We start from the raw sequence: 15,631 nt of genomic DNA, 5'->3' as shown, positions 1-15,631 counted from the left end.
CAGGGCGAGAAATGCGGGAGTGGGTCCCGTGCGCTCCAGCTTCGTTTCTACCCCATACGGCGATCCGGAGTTACGACTTCCCCCCCCGTCGAACCTCTTCCAACGGTTGGTGCAAGATCAAACGACAAAAGACACAAAAGGCCAGATCGATGAAGACCATACACCCGATGCCATGAATGCCAGCGACGAAACGGGCCTGTCCCCCAACGCTCCGCTCCTGACTTCCGAGACTTCTGCGGCGCTCCGCACCTCCGACGATGTTGACGAAACGGACGATGAACGAGTCCCTAAGCTGGGCTCGGGATCCTCGAGTGGCTGGTTTATCTGGTCTTTAACTTTCTCTGCTGGTATAAGTGGACTTTTATTTGGCTATGAGTATGGACATACTCCTCGTTGTTGGATAAGACTCAAATTGAAATAAGCTAACACGGCAGAAAAACTACTTTTACAGCACAGGTGTCATTTCCTCTACCCTCGTATCGATAGGTTCGGATCTGTCCAATCGCCCTCTCACGACTCTAGATAAAAGCTTGGTTACGTCCTGTACGAGTCTGTTCGCGCTTATTGCGAGTCCCCTCGCGGGGATTTTGGCAGACAAGCTTGGTCGGAGGAGGGTTATTGTGGTTGCAGATGTTCTCTTTACGCTGGGTGCGTTGATACAGGCCGTTACGAGCGTGGTATGGGGTATGGTTGTTGGGAGGAGTGTTGTTGGTTTGGCTGTTGGCAGCGCTAGCTTGGTTACTCCACTGCAAGTTGAATTCTGCTCGGATAGTCATCGAAGCCATAGCTGACCAACTGTTGCAGATATATATCAGAGCTGGCTCCATCTCACGCAAGAGGAAGACTGGTTACTATATTGAGTCTGTTTACCACCGGGGGCCAGGTGATAGCCTATATTGTTGGTTGGCTCTTTTCATCCGTCAATGGAGGATGGCGCTGGATGGTGGGTCTTGGAATGCTCCCAGCGGTTTTCCAGCTCGTTATTGCGGTTGCTTTGCCTGAGACACCCCGTTGGTTGGTGCAAGCAGGTCTCGAGACCAAAGCTATGAATGTCCTTTTGAAGGTTCACCGCGAGGACCCCGATAGCGAGCAGATTGCAAAGCAAATCATGCGCGACATCAGGCAGGAAGTGGCTGAGGAAGATAGAGAAATGAATCCACAGGATGACGTCTCCTCTCGGCCCGGGCTGCGATGGTTTGGCAATGTCAAGCGCCGAGCACATGATCTCTTCGGGATTGGAGGTAATCGAAGGGCCTTGACAATAGCCATGATGTTGCAGGGGTTGCAGCAACTCTGTGGCTTCAACAGTCTAATGTATTTCTCTGCGACCATCTTCTCACTTCTTTCCTTTTCTTCGCCAACCCTTACCTCATTATCAGTAGCCATGACGAATTTTGTCTTCACGCTACTTGCCTTTGTCTATATCGATAAAATCGGGCGACGTCGAATCCTTCTTTACTCAATTCCTGTCATGGTCGTTTCTCTCTTTGTTTGTGCCGGGACATTCTCCTCCGTGGAATTACCTAAAATTTCACCCGAACCTGAGTCTCGTGGCAATGGCAACATCGCCGAGAACTCTTTCCTCGCTCTCATCATCCTTCTATGTCTTACGATCTACACTGGAGCCTACGCCTTTGGTTTAGGAAACGTCCCTTGGCAACAATCGGAGCTTTTCCCTCTAAACGTGCGTTCTCTAGGCTCCGCGCTTGCCACTGCAACAAACTGGGGCTCCAATTTCATCATCGGACTCACTTTCCTGCCCATGATGGATTGGCTGTCCCCGGGATTGGTATTTGCGCTTTATGGAGTGGTTTGTGTGGTTGGATGGTTTGGCGTTTGGACTATCTATCCTGAAATGAGTGGACTTGATCTAGAAGAGGTGAAAGGTCTTCTTGCAGGTGGGTGGGGGGTGAGAGAAAGCCTAGCGAGGGGCCGTAGTCACACTCTTAGAACTGAAGACTGATATATGTATATATATGTATATATACCCTAACATCGTAGATCGAATTTTCCTACTTGAGTATTTTTCTCTTTCTTTTGTTCCCCCCTCAATCTTATGAAGCTTAATAGTCAATCCGCCCTTACTGGCCAGGATGAACACAAACACAAATACGCTCTTACTTCCGTGGTACTCAAACACACCACTGCCCCTGTTTCCTGGCAGCCATAGTAGTAAGGGATATTGACATTCTTTGCTGTTCTAGGTAGTGGGTTTTTCATGTGCTCTATGGGTAAGCAGCTCGCTGATCTGGGGAAGAGAACCAATCATTCCATTCACTATTCAAGACAAGACAAGGCAAGACAAGACAACGTTGATGGAGCTTGAAGGAGCTGACTTGGTTGGGTTTGGAGTGATACTTGTTGATTCCTTAAAGTATAATAAAAGGGCATTCAAATGTGATGCGATACATCAAGGAAGCCCAATTTATCCATTATGGTAACGTATAGAAGCTGCTAAGAAAAAAAAGATGGCGAAAGAGAAAGAGGGGCAGAAAAAAAAAAAAAAAAAAAAAAAGAAAGAGGGAATGATGAAATAAAAAGAAGAATAAATACAACACAGAGAGAGCAAAGTTTTTTTTTCTACTCCTCAATGTCTTTTACCTTCTCCCATTGTCCCTTTAGGTTCTCCTTCCATAGGCTGACTTTGTTGTCTCCTCCGCTCACGGCAAGAATGTTTCCGCTAGGGCTCCAGCTAACCCTCCATAGAACGGTATCGAACTCCAGCACTTGGCTAGTCCACTGGTCAGGGTTAGAGGCTTCAGCTGTCCAAACCCGGACGGTCTTGTCTTGCGAGGCAGAAGCGATGTAGGACTTGGAAAGAATGCTAGGGGACCAAGCGACATCTCGGACCCAGTCAGAGTGTCCTTCCAATGTCTGTGTAAGGTTGTACGTCTTTGTTTCAGGGCTGGAGCGTGGTAAATGGGTTAGTATGGCGTTTTTTTAATACTTTGAACCTAGCGAATCACGAATTACACCCGAACATACCTGTAATCCCAAATCTTGAGTAGGTTGTCGCTGCCACCGGTAACAAACCTCCGCTGCTGAGCAGGGCCGGGGTTCGAGCTAATCAAACTACCCGGTGCCGCAGCAGGGGCCCAGCTGATGGAGTTGACACCCATGCCGTGCGCATGGAAGATTTGATGGGTCCAGCTGTTGTCGCGGAACTCGAGAACACTGACGTGGCCGTCAGAGGAAGCACAGGCAAGCAGACACCCTGTTTCATGGGGAGCCCAAGAGACCATGTTCACAGAGGCGGTGTGGAGGGAAAAATCGAAGACTTTTGTCCATGCGCCGCTGCCGACAGGCGCAGTGGAGTTTTGGTGTTGTTCGCGCCAGATGAGAACTTTGCCATCGTAGGATGAGGAGGCCAGGATAGTTCCGAACTTGGGGTGGGCCTGCGAGTGATGATGAGTGTTAGATAGTCAGCCTGCTTGTGCAGAGTTGAAAGGGGCGTGGTAAATTATCAACTCTGCGGTGTTTGTCGAGGTGCCCGCGGGAGGGTTGGTAGTTATGGACGTACCCATTCGACACACCATACGGCGCCTTCGTGGCTGTGAGAGTCAACGTTAGTACTCGGCCATTTTAAAAGGGGAAAAGAAGCAACTAGAGCATACCCCTTCAGAGTCTCGACTAGCTTATGTGCCTCGCCTTCAATCTCAAAGATCTTTATTGTTTTGTCGGACGAGCATGTGGCCAGTCGCCGGCCATAATAATCCAGGCCAGCATCGTGCTAGAGAGTAATAGTCAGATATGATTAATAGAGATAGAAAGAGGGAGGTCAAGTCCTAACTTACAATCATATCATCGTGTCCAGAATTCGAAATCACTTGAGCAGCGGCCTAGCAACCGCGATTTGGGGGGGGGGGGGGGGCAAGTCAATTCACGAACCAACACCGGTTTTTCGAGGATGGGAAGGGATTGAGGGTAGAAACGCACCATGATGGGCTACTCGTAGCTCAAAAGCAATAAAAAGAGGTGGGATATGAGGTAGATAGTATGCAGGAACGATGGTTGCTGACACCAAGACCGGAGGAGAATAGCTAGAACACACAGCAAAACACCGCCAGCTGGTCCGTTTCGCTGTGGGAGAACCACTGGCCGATCTTATCTTATCGCCTGCTGACTCATCGCGCTTCGGCACGTGAGTCGGACCTCGGTAGCTTCTGGACCGTTTCCTGCTGTTGCCCCACGACTTCTCCCTCCCTTTCCCTCTCTTCCTGATATCCCAGAGCCTGTTCGTGGTATTGCTTTGCTCAGCCCTTATCTTCTTCTTGTTTATATTACTGCCTACATACATATCTATGCGGCTTGTTGTGATTTCCACAAGGACTTCCATCTGACTCGAACTGATCTGACCTGCCTGGTAAACTACTTACTATCCTACAACTACGAAATCGCCTTTCATCGGCAACCATGAGTGATGCTCTGTGTGGCCCATCCAATGCTCTGCAGAATTTTCAGAAGCATGCCTCTGTCGATCGAACCCTTCAGCAGGATAGATTAACCTCACGGCAGTCTCCTTCTCAGGTAAGTGTTCTATAACGTTCTCTTCACTAGAGATACCCTCACTAATGCTAACATCGCATTTGCAGCGTTTCCGGTCCCCGCATTACAGCGAAGGAATTCTTGATCCTGAGTTTGCTGCTTTCGAGTCGAATAATCTGGTGGGCACGCCGCTCCCAAACGTACAGCATGCTGCCCATTTTCCCGCCCCCGTTCCACACATGCAAATGCCGATGGCCCACCCCGCGGAGTCTGTAAACTGGGCAAATGACTTCCAAAAGTTACAGATCTCGGGACCATCGCACCCTGTCCACCAGCAACCCGCACCCTCTATGGCTCCGATGTTAGCAGCTTCACAGCAAGGATGGCATAATGAGTTTTTGAGACAACAACAACACACGCCTCTTCAGCAACCTCAGCCTTATGTCCAAGGGATTCAATCGTCATTTGCTTCTAGTTATGCCATGCGTGGAACTCAGTTCACACCTACACAGGAGACAAAACCTGACCAAGCGCCAGCTATGGAAGCTTTTGATGAATCAGCATTCGAAGCTGCGTTTGAACAAGCCAAAGCGGATATGGCATCACAAGAGCTTGATGCCATACATATTGAAGCACAAGCCAATGTTCTAGAACCCAAGGTAGATAGCAAAGATCTTAAGCAAGAGGTCGCTGTTCAGCCAGAACCACAAGAAACGATTCGAATTGGGTCGGACACCATCCCCCAGAGCAACAAACACGATCCCCAATCAGCAGCAAACGATGCAGACGAACTAGCGCGGACTGCAGGGCAGTTGCTGAACAGTGTCAGCCATGACACAAGCCAAAAATTCCGAGAGAGCAATTTCCTGGCCCTAATGCGACGCATTCGAGACCGAGAGGTGCATGTCGAAGGAGATGAATTTCGCGAAGTCAGTACCAGTCCGTGATTATCTCAACATTCGGCTGGCGTGACCCGCACGCGCTGGTATAATTTGATCTATTCACATTGGTCCTTGTTTCAGCTAATCAGGTTTCAGGCCCCGCAGAGTCTACACCCCGGTGGCAAGTACTATCCGGAAGGGAGACCACGGCAACAGGAGGAAGAAAAACAATCGTGGATGCCGACAAGCCAGAACGACTATGTTCATGTGACGTCCAGCGAAAACAGTAAGTCTGGCACAGCGATGTCGTCCACTCTACGCGCAGGGTAAAACACCGTTCGGCGACCTGATTAGTGGACCACGACAACTAGATATTACCTCTCAAGGCACTCTGTCCCACGAAAACACCCACACAACCAGCGCCATGGGTGACACGATTTCAAAAGACACGATCAACGCAGCCTCGACTGGCGATTCCGGGATGATGGACGACGAGACTCTTTATGCAGCTTGGAACTTTGGTGATCGGTGAGCTTAAATGAGGGTTTATGGTTATACCCATTAGTTGTCTTAAGCCAGCATTGTTTACCTATTGGATTAGAGCCACTTAGGTTGTATTTGCAGAGGATAGACTATTCCTGATGTCATATTTTATATATGAATCAAAACTTCATCTTTCCATCAATCAAGCTTGATTCATCCAGCTTTGTAAAGTTGGATTTTTTTTGGCTTCCTTTGGCCAATTTTTTCTCAACAAGTATTCTGGAATAAACTTTTATTGAAACAGTTCAATTTTCCTATTGATGGAGAAGAACAATAATATCATCTCAATAAGCAGAATCTGATGCCAAGTCCTTATGCTATTATTGTTGCCAGCCCTCAGTTTATTGACAAGTTCGTGTATAACTATATCATATCACTCCCTATCCTCCACCAACTTATTCCACCCTATCTATCCTCATAACTTTTATTCCAACTCCCCATATCAAATACTAACCCATATCAATATCAATACCATGCACCCCCCAGTGACAAGCAACTTCACCTACAACGCCAAACCCCCTACATCAAACCACGTCGACGGCACCACTCCTTGCTCTAGCAGTACATAATACAAATCCTACCAACGCTCATACTACACGCTCTCCACCTCCACCTCCACCTCCACCCTACAAATACGCATTCACTCTCCCCTGCTACGAGTTCAACGAAGACGACGGAACCGAAGACTTCGACAACGACAACGACCCCCCAGCAACAACAACAACAACAACAACAACAACAACAATAACAACGCAAAACAGCATCAAAATCAACCTGAAAACATCAAATCCAGATACGCGGCACAGGGAACAAAATCTTCATTCCCTCGCATCAAAGCCAGAACCAGAGGGGCCAAAAATCGGACTTGAATGCTAATCGAGCCATGTCTGTGCCGATGACATATCTACTACTACTACTACTACTACTACTACTACTACAGCAGCAGCAGCAAGAGCAGCAAGAGCAGCACCAAACAAAGCTCGCAAATCTAACGGCGTCAGTTCTTACGGCGTTGCAGCGGAGTGGCGCTCTAGGGTCTTCGTCTTCGTCTGGACATGTAGTTGTGGATAGGAAAGGACTGGCTCAGTCTGTATGCTTATTTTGTGTATTGGTTATACTACCGGTTTGTTTGTTCTCGGTGACTGGGTTGGTTTGGTAGGAGGAGGAGCCTTAAATCCAGAGAGGTTAGGGAGAAGTTGATAAAAATCCTAGATCCTATTTTCTGCATCCTTGGTATACAGGATGATGGAACAGAATAAACAAGTCCAGTAAAGTGATCTATCTATCTCTACCTGCACTTGTCTAACCTCCAGCAAAAAATTTCCGACTCTGCACGCCCTTGCTTTATGTATAATCCGCATACAACACTGCCCAGGTGGGTAATTAGAAGAATGAAATAGCAATGGGAAGGTAAAAGAGAAAGAAAATAAATGATAATAAAGCCGCCTATCTGTCGGAGACTAGCGTGCATATTCGTAATGTAAACAAAGGCCAAGCAAAAGAATAAAGTAAGGATTCGAGACAGAGTTGAAGAAAGCAAAATAAATAAATAAATAAATAAAACATAGTGTAAAACGTACAGCTGAACTGACGTAGAATAAAGATAGTAAGAGAAGAAGAATGTTAAATCAAATACGCCAGTCTGACTGTGAAAGGTTCATTAGATATCATGGCCGAGCTTAAAAGTACATGGACTAAATTCCAAAAGACGGCGCGGATCAGGGCTGCTTTGCATAAACGGTCAAGCTTCGATCAAACCGGGGTAGCATGATGCTTGTCTAGGGGTTGATCCGGATAGACGCAGGTAGGCTGTGCTGATAGAATCAGGACTACAGCAGTCTGTCTAGCCTTGGCCCTCGTATAAGAAATGGATGGAGGTTTGAGCGTCTGCACTTGGGGATTTCTCTACCTATCCTACCCGACTACGCGCCCGACAGGTATATCATGACGGTGTAGATCCCGAGACCATTCAGGAGCGACCTTGTCTCGCTCAAAAAGAAGTCCACAGTTGTGACAGAGTGTCTGCCAACCGGTTAGTCGACATGATATTGACAACTTCTCCAGAAAATTGCTTACCCTTGGACCAGCTGGTCCGTCTCGTACAGCCCAGACCGCAGAACCCCAAACCATACAGTTACTGCATCGCCAATTTTGTCGTTCCCTTGAAAAGACATCGGGTCAGTAATCAAGAAGAGGGGAGAAGAGCCAACCCAACAAACCATTCAGATAGTGTGCCTCCACCACCGCCATATCCAGCGCCCGATCCGGTGTCAGGAGTCCCTCGTCCACCAGGTGTACCTCCCCTTCCTAACGGACTGAGACTGCGGAAACGCCTCTTCCTCTTATTCCTTTCGCCTCGTCCCAGCGGGGTCTCACTATCGATATCGAAATACCCACTACCCTGCCGCGAGATTTCAGGTGTAATGCCAGTTGTTGAAGAAAATCGAGCGGTTTCTCGGCGTAGGCGCCTAATCTGTCGTTCGCGATCTCCTTCTCGCTTCTCAATTTCCTCCTTCGAGAGAGTTTCCACTTTTGGCTCCCATTCATCACCGAGGCCTTCGGGATCATATCGCCACCCCGCTTCGGCTCCATTTGCCGCTTGATTATCAATCTCGTTTCCATAACCACCAAGACCGCTGATGAGGCCTCCACTTTCGCAGACCTCCTTTTTCAACTTTAGAACGGCTTCGTAGATTCCATGTGCGATTGCTCCAACCCATTCTCCCGCCAGTCCAAGATCTGCGCAGGTAACCTTGGCAAATTCCTCTGCCATTCCTGGGGGATGCAGGAGAGACCATTCGAATTTATCCGTGTAAAGTTTGTTCTGCAGGTTGATATTCAAGTTGATCATACATCTATATGCATCATCTGGATTCAGGATGCTGTCATTCACCAATGGCTCTTTGGTCGTGGTCAGCTGGTTGGCCCTGCTATCAGGTGTCGCAGCATGGGTGGGCACCGGAGTTGCAGACACAGATACGTCTCGCGAGAGGCCTGCTTGCGAAAGAGCCTGTTTTGGCTGTGCGCTTTGGAAGAGAGGATGTAGTGCGACCCCAGCATATTCCTCCAGTTGCTGGCGAATTTGCGTGCTGATCGTCGTGGTCATTGCCTGCGGGTTAGGCAAGTCCATATCCCGAACAAATCCAATGGCAAATTCTTCAGGAGTCGCAAGAGCCTCGTGAAGATTCCACATAAACGTATCCTTGATCCTAAAAGCAGGAAGTGGGTCTGGTCTCCTGTACGCAGGCAGTGTAGGATTAATCGCAGGGTCAAGCACATTTCGCGGCAGAGGAAACGGTTCTAGGGGTTGATGCGCCGGCACTTCAAGATCAATTCGAATGGGTATAAGGGTAAGGGGGAGTTGCGCTTGGATTTGCAATTGGTCGGCACAGCTAGAAAGAAGGAAGGTCGAGGTCAGCAACCCAAAAACCCACTGGGATGTCAAAATGAGAAAGAAGAAAAAAAATAAACAAATAAACAAAATAAAACATACGCAGGCCGTAGCATTCTCTTGATCATCCAGTCTCGAAAAACTCCTTGGACTTCAACAGGGGCGTGTATTTCCTTCCCCAATTTTTCAGCCAGCGCCACCTTATCAAAGGAAGACTCCTCTCGTCGAAGACTCCTCAGACCAGTAGGCCGCCGGGGTCCCTCACTATCATCAAAATCATCGTCATCAAAGCCATCCTCCGCGTAATTTACAGCAGCGGTTCCTCGTTTCGTGGTCCGTGATGTCGGACCAACTTGGCTCTGGGGAATCACAGGCGTGAAGAGCGCGTTGCCATACTGGCGCACTCGTGGGGGGTAAGATGTGATATAACCTCTGAGAGGGGACATGTTGGCCGCTTAGGTGGACAGTAACATGCCCCTTTCAGACAGTGCCTGGTTGCGGTGTTTTGAGCTGCAATTTGCGAATAAAATAAAATAGCGTTCGTGAATCCAACCGAGCAAGGATGGGCCAGGGGAGGGGAAAGCGACAGAAGCTATTTTTTTTTTTTTTTCAAGAATGAAATGCCTAGATCGCGGGTAGAAGTAGATGCGCGAGACGAATTCGCCTCCTGCGAGTAGGGTAGACCTTGAATGTAACTTGCTCCCGTACGGTGAATAGTAGCGATGCTGCTCGAGCTCCTCCAACGGTGATCGCGCTCGAGCTCCGCGTTTTGCCAAAGGGCTTTCTTCCACGCTAGCCTCATTCCAGAGAAATATCACGTGATTGCAACTGATGTCGGATTTATGATGTTCCTGTATGGTTAGGTAATCAATTCTGAAATTCGGTACCTCCTCTTTCCTATTCGGGCCTGGACTGATGCTATTCCCAGTGCTTCCAAGTAGGATTGTCCTTCGTCCATTCCTTCACTTTTACTTTCTTATCTTGCGGATATCCACTGGTCCGGGCTGTTAGTAACCTATCATGTCACTATCCAATAGAAGATACGGCTTCTCCAACACCAAATGTCCCTTTTCTTATTGTCCTCTTCTGAACTACTCTTACATAAAAGAGAGAGAACGTCCGTTTATGAAACGAGGCAATACCTAGGGAGAAACAGACCACAGAGTACTAGGAAGCCAAGAGAAAGACAAGACTGAGTCAATATTTTTGATATAAGGGCTAGCAATCGATCAATATCAAGCGCGGTAGAACGTGCTATAAAAGCCGTTAACCTGACGGGGGTAAATACAAAAAAAAAAAAAAGGTCAAGGACGCAAAAAAAGGGCCGAGGGAATGTAGTACATAGATAGATCAATGCATGGAGTCCGGCCAGCTAGTGAAGACTATAAAGAGGATTACACAAGCACCCAATAATTGAATACGCCATTCCTCTGGTCTGTGGGCCCAGAGTCGGAAAATATAGGGGATATCGTCAACTACGCAAAAGATGGTTGGAAGCAATAGAAGGAACAAGATGCCGACCGTCGTGTGTATCTAGCATGCATCAAAATCGACAGGGGGGATGCGATGGCGGCGGATATAAGGGAGTGAAAGGGAATGTCGATGTTGAACGTGAGTCGCCAAGGACTATCGAAGTCCAATTACGCTCTGGAAAAATCGTTAGAAGAAAAGAGGTCACAAGAGTCTTGTTCATAGATTCTTACCATCTCCAAAGTCCAGACTCGACGGATCCATATTTTGACTGTGGTGTCGACTCCATCCACGTTGTCCAGGTCAACACCCTCCCACCAGCATCGTCGAGCTGGCTTTCGCCAAAACAAAAGGAGCTTCTGGGCCATTCCCACATTGTTACTGGCTAGATCCCCTCTAATATCCGTTCGGAGTTTGGCTAGGGCAAGACTGCAAATAACAGCCTTGTTGGGTTCTGGAGCACGGTGGCCCCATTGGTCATCACGGTCAAACCCACTGCCACGAGTCAGCTTGGTTCTTTACTTGCAGAGAAATACTTCACGATCGATAAAACATACCCTGCGGTGAGCATCTCAATAAGATGTTGTTCTGTGGATCCAGGCTCGTCACTTTTCCTGAGCCCGGAAAAAATTCCATCCTGCTTGAGAAGCGCCTTCGCTGCAGCGCGCTTGACCTCCATCATCTCTGCGTGATCAATATCCGGACGTGGTGGAATGACATAGAAATCCAGATCCTCGCGCAAGACGATGATGCCAGCACGATCTTGGAGCATGTCTCTCGTAGACCCTTGCAGGGAATCGGGAGCCACATCAAGGTCAGGGGGTCCGCCGGATGGCGATGATGGAATGGACTGGGCAACGGCGCGAAAGAAATCCAGCATATATTGTAGAGATGCCGGATCATACTATAATATCACATTAGACTTGCTCAGATACGCGGAGGCAGTTAAACCAGTCAGTAATGATCACGTACATCAACCGGGTATACATCGCTTTCGTGGAAGCCATTCATATGCCCGTCTGGAAGTAGACCATTTGGGAAGAGAGAAAGAAGGACAAACTCCGGTAATGTCAACAATTCATCGCGAGAAAGCGTAAACCGAATTCCCCTACGAATTTCATTAGAATAAACGAGCGCAATCAATGAAGAGATGCGCGCTCTTACCGGAGATCAAGAGTGATATGTTCGTCGCCATTAATATCTGATCCGGAGGTGATCCAATTAGCAATGTTTTTTTTTTTTCGCTCTAGAAACCCATAATCAATGGATGATCATACCACCGAGTGTATTTATCGGAGGCCCTCCTGTCTGCTGTACTTGGGTGATAATACTCGACGCGCCTCCTGCCGCTGCCATCACGTAAGTAAACGAGTGGATTGGACTGGATCCTTCAGTATATGGTGGAGGAGGTTCTCCGTCGTCAGTGCTCTTCCCGGGAGGCTCTCCTTTTGAGTCTCGAGAGAAAGAGGCCTTGGTTTCCGCGACTAAGGCCGATGAAGGGTCCGGCTCTAAGGGCTCGTCGTCGTTCGGGGGCGGAGGAGAGGCGGAGCCGGGTTCAGTAGGTAGAGTCTTCGGGCGGTTGCAATCTGTCGCGGTGGCAAATACAAGCGACGAAAATGGTGGAGGACGCGAAAACGAAAGGCTAGAGGAAGAAGCTTCGGGATATGGGGAATGCGGCGGCGGCGCTGTGTAGGGGGGGTCGTCTTCCTCCACTACGGGGACTGCGAGGTGATGATGAGGCGGCCGCGCCGTGGGAGGCGAGCCAGGTGAATTCGGTGACCACGACAAGGTGTCGAGCGTTCTCTGGATGTTGATTGAAAGCTGTAGTTTGTTTTGTTTCGAGTTGAGGGAGGAGGGTGTTCGACGTTCGCTAGACGACCGTCCCGTTGATTGGGGGCTGATCCAGACTCTCGTTGCTCTTGTCGATCAGGAGCGCACTAGGTCTAAAGGCGCTCGTTCATGGGTACCGGAGGGGCAGATAATCAAAAAGAATCAATTCTGAGGAATAACGGGGATATTGAAACCAGGCCGATGGAAAGCTTTAACTGAAGCCAGGAGATTAGCCAAGGCAAGGAAGAGGAAAGAGGAGAGGTTGAGGTTAGCAGGAAGCGCTTAGAGGCCCTATTGGCGGCACTCATTTCAGAACGAGAGTTACAGTAGGCGTGACGGGCATTTGATGCTACAATTACGTTTGGGAATTTTTGGAAAGGCCATATTATAGACCCATTGATAACATCTCTTACTTACACATTGCAATAAATGCATCTGCGATTTCATGCCATCATTCCCAAGACTTTGTTCTGTAGAAGGCTGGATGGCCAGCCGCACCTCTGCACGTGATTAGGAGCACTGATAAGGACTAGCTTATCTTTATTGATGACAAAAGATGAAATCTATGCGTCGAGGAATTACTAGTAGTTAGTTACTTATTCCTGGAGTTAGTTTGTTACTTGTAAAGATCAAGATCTCAGAAGCTTTGCGGATTGCATCTACAGAGGAATTGAAGATATATTATTGGTTCAAGGGACCTTTAGAAGCTGATATGTTGTCTGCTTAGACCTCACTCACGCTCAACAAAACTCTGAATCATGCCCTCAAGAGTTGGCTCATACTCCTTCAAGATGACCTCATCCCCGTTTAGAATAGTGTTACCTTGGACGAATACCTTGCGGGGAATCTTGTTCTTCAAGACGATGTCACGGACCTTAGTCCCCCACCATTCATCCACAGCAGTAATATCGTCGTAAAGTGCCTTGCCCGCCTCAACATCTGCAGTGCTCTTGTAGACGTGCAGCTTTTGCAAATATTTCTCAACAGCCGGCCGTCCATGGCTGAGGATCTTGGAGCGGTCCAAGTGGATTTCAAGGTCAGAGAGATCCTCCTTAGTATAAGCAAGTTTGACGAAATCCTCACCAGCGCCAAGGAAGGTGCGCAGGATACTGTATCGAGCTTGCATATGCGCTTGTCCCCACTTCTTAGTTTTAGGATCCCAGAATTCCAGGGCGACCAGACCCGCACGCGCCATCTGCAGATAGGCTGCGAAGAGGACATCGCCAGCCTCATTCGAAATATCTTCCTTTCCATCTCCAAACCCGAAGATCTTCAGAATGCTGAAATCACAGCTGAGGGCCATTGCAACACACTCTGCCCGGCATTCCTCATAAGAGGAAGCGATAGCTCCGAAGACGGAACTCCAGGTCTGACCGGGCTTGTACCAACTGGACACCGGCTTGCCAGTGACAGGACTGATTGGGGGGTTGGATACGTCGAAATTGTATTCTCCAGGAGCAGTCTCCTGCAGCAGCTTACCGGTTCCATGTCCAAGAAGCTCGTGGATACCGACTTGCACCTCAAATGCTGGGTCACGGCATCTGCGATATACCTCCAGGTCCTTCTCACTGATGAAAGGAATGGGCTCATTAGGGGCTTTAGCGCCAAGGACATTCCCAAGAGAGACGTTCTTAAAACCTAGATTCTGGCGTATATCATCATAGTTGGGAAGGTTAATGCCGGCAGGAATGCCAGAGGACTGGAAACTCAAGACCTCCAGCGAGGTGAAATCGGGGCTCAGAAATTTATCCTTTTCAAAATCGGTTCCCCAAGGAAGTTTAGGAATCATGCTTTCGGCACTGTCGACAAGTTTCCCAAAAGCCCGAGTTCGCTCTAGATTAACCTATATTGCTCTGAGATTAACTATATTCATCGCTTCAATATGATAAACAGGGTGTAACTCACCAATGCAACGAACCCTTCCCACTCTCCTCTCACTCCATGAGGATCTCTGTATGTTTCTATGAATCCAAGATTTGTCTCCAAAACTGGCTTCTGGTCTTTTACCCACAAACGTTGGCTCTCCTTGATTGCTTCAATTGAACCGGCACCAAACGACTTGGCATACTCGTCCAACATCTTCTTCTGGGTATCATTCGCTGCATTAAGCCCAGCTTGCTTGACGCTATGTGCAATCTTTGCCATCTCTTCCTGGTGATCGCCAAACACAAGTTGTACTTTCTTTCCCTTCAGGTTCCCATCCAACTCAAAGGAAGTGACGTCGCCGAGGTCCCTATCACGCGCAGGAGGGTTGGAAACACCCGAGGCAATGAGCAACTCAAAGTCTCCCGTCGAAGTCTTCCGAAGTCTAGTGTTTTCCAAAGGCATTCCCTTTTGCTCAAACAGATCTCCAATAGCAGTAATCTCATCTTTGGTGATTGCTGGAGACTCAGGGTAATACGTAGTCATGTGTCCAGCCTCGGGATAGCCGAGATGCATGAGCGATTGTTCGTCGGTCTCGTAAATACCACCTCCTGTTGTGTTCGCTTTCTCAAACGCAGATTTTGCCTCAGGCGAGGCTGAAGACAATGCTTCCAGGGCTTCAACCGGCAATCGAGGAATGAACTTCGAATCACCAAAGCCCTTGTAGTTACCACAGTTTCCGAGGAATTGAGCGGCATATTCGAGGAAGAAGCGGACGTTTTCTTCACTGACACCGGTCTTCTGAGTAAGATCGGTCCACTTTCCATCACAGGCACGATGCAGCGCAAGGATCAAGTCGTAAATCGGCTCCGACTCAGGAGAGACTTGACGGAGGGTCACACGGGTTCCTTCGAATGCAGCTCTAAACCCCGACAGTTAATTACCATGAGAGAAGCATAACCAGAGACACAGAATACTGCCAACCACCAGGAATGTAGAAAACGAACCGGCTCATGTAATGCGCGTATTTCCTCAAGCTCTTATCCTTCAGGGTATCGAAGTGATGTTTGACCTCCAGACGGACCACTGTGGGAGGTGAGTCGGCCAGGTAATGCTGCTTGGCATTGGCATCCATCATGGTGGCACGGGAGACAGTAAGCTCAGGAGT

General features: G+C 48.5%; 5 protein-coding genes across 5 annotated transcripts; 2 read left to right on the top strand and 3 right to left on the bottom strand.

Moving 5' to 3' along the window:
• Window positions 1–89: 89 nt before the first annotated feature.
• On the top strand, window positions 90–1,963 carry P175DRAFT_0486151 (putative MFS myo-inositol transporter; the record flags this gene model as incomplete). Its single annotated transcript, XM_040895614.1, has 3 exons — window positions 90–375; window positions 452–752; window positions 788–1,963. The coding sequence occupies exons 1-3, from the start codon at window positions 173–175 to the stop codon at window positions 1,961–1,963; spliced, it is 1,680 nt and encodes a 559-aa protein (XP_040749056.1). The 5' UTR covers window positions 90–172.
• Window positions 1,964–2,580: 617 nt separating this feature from the next.
• On the bottom strand, window positions 2,581–3,939 carry sec13 (GTPase-activating protein SEC13; the record flags this gene model as incomplete). The annotated part of the gene is made up of 6 exons (XM_040896098.1): window positions 2,581–2,905; window positions 2,986–3,395; window positions 3,521–3,551; window positions 3,615–3,730; window positions 3,795–3,839; window positions 3,937–3,939. 6 exons carry the CDS (start codon window positions 3,937–3,939, stop codon window positions 2,581–2,583), a joined length of 930 nt encoding a protein of 309 aa, XP_040749055.1.
• A 272-nt stretch (window positions 3,940–4,211) lies between these two features.
• On the top strand, window positions 4,212–5,844 carry pex20. The gene is made up of 3 exons (XM_040897862.1): window positions 4,212–4,527; window positions 4,593–5,470; window positions 5,523–5,844. Exons 1-2 carry the CDS (start codon window positions 4,414–4,416, stop codon window positions 5,430–5,432), a joined length of 954 nt encoding a protein of 317 aa, XP_040749054.1. The 5' UTR covers window positions 4,212–4,413; the 3' UTR covers window positions 5,433–5,470; window positions 5,523–5,844.
• A 1,519-nt stretch (window positions 5,845–7,363) lies between these two features.
• Window positions 7,364–10,022, bottom strand: P175DRAFT_0504403 (putative RSC complex subunit Sfh1). Its single transcript, XM_040897861.1, has 4 exons — window positions 9,403–10,022; window positions 8,129–9,301; window positions 7,986–8,070; window positions 7,364–7,931 (listed from the first exon to the last, which is right to left on the bottom strand). The coding sequence occupies exons 1-4, from the start codon at window positions 9,744–9,746 to the stop codon at window positions 7,824–7,826; spliced, it is 1,710 nt and encodes a 569-aa protein (XP_040749053.1). The 5' UTR covers window positions 9,747–10,022; the 3' UTR covers window positions 7,364–7,823.
• Window positions 10,023–10,940: 918 nt separating this feature from the next.
• P175DRAFT_0445320 (uncharacterized protein) lies at window positions 10,941–15,598 on the bottom strand (the record flags this gene model as incomplete). Its single annotated transcript, XM_040894276.1, has 8 exons — window positions 10,941–11,265; window positions 11,328–11,674; window positions 11,743–11,878; window positions 11,935–11,971; window positions 12,048–12,688; window positions 13,335–14,390; window positions 14,492–15,385; window positions 15,471–15,598. The coding sequence occupies 8 exons, from the start codon at window positions 15,596–15,598 to the stop codon at window positions 10,941–10,943; spliced, it is 3,564 nt and encodes a 1,187-aa protein (XP_040749052.1).
• Window positions 15,599–15,631: the final 33 nt, after the last annotated feature.

The sequence above is a fragment of the Aspergillus ochraceoroseus genome (genome assembly GCF_002846915.1).
Source record: "Aspergillus ochraceoroseus IBT 24754 chromosome Unknown P175scaffold_9, whole genome shotgun sequence".
Taxonomy (NCBI): Eukaryota; Fungi; Ascomycota; class Eurotiomycetes; order Eurotiales; family Aspergillaceae; genus Aspergillus; species Aspergillus ochraceoroseus.
The sequence above is the reverse complement of the archived record's forward strand: the minus strand, read 5'-3'. Positions and strand labels throughout refer to the sequence as shown.

Bases quoted from the DNA above. Each gene is read 5' to 3' on its own strand.
- pex20 (XM_040897862.1), top strand. From the start codon at position 4,414: ATGAGTGATGCTCTGTGTGGCCCATCCAATGCTCTGCAGAATTTTCAG. The intron at 4,528-4,592 runs GTAAGTGTTCTA...TCGCATTTGCAG, and splicing joins CACGGCAGTCTCCTTCTCAG to CGTTTCCGGTCCCCGCATTA.
- P175DRAFT_0504403 (XM_040897861.1), bottom strand. From the start codon at position 9,746: ATGTCCCCTCTCAGAGGTTATATCACATCTTACCCCCCACGAGTGCGC. The intron at 8,071-8,128 runs GTTTGTTGGGTT...TGTCTTTTCAAG, and splicing joins GGAGGCACACTATCTGAATG to GGAACGACAAAATTGGCGAT. The intron at 7,932-7,985 runs GTAAGCAATTTT...ACCGGTTGGCAG, and splicing joins ACGGACCAGCTGGTCCAAGG to ACACTCTGTCACAACTGTGG.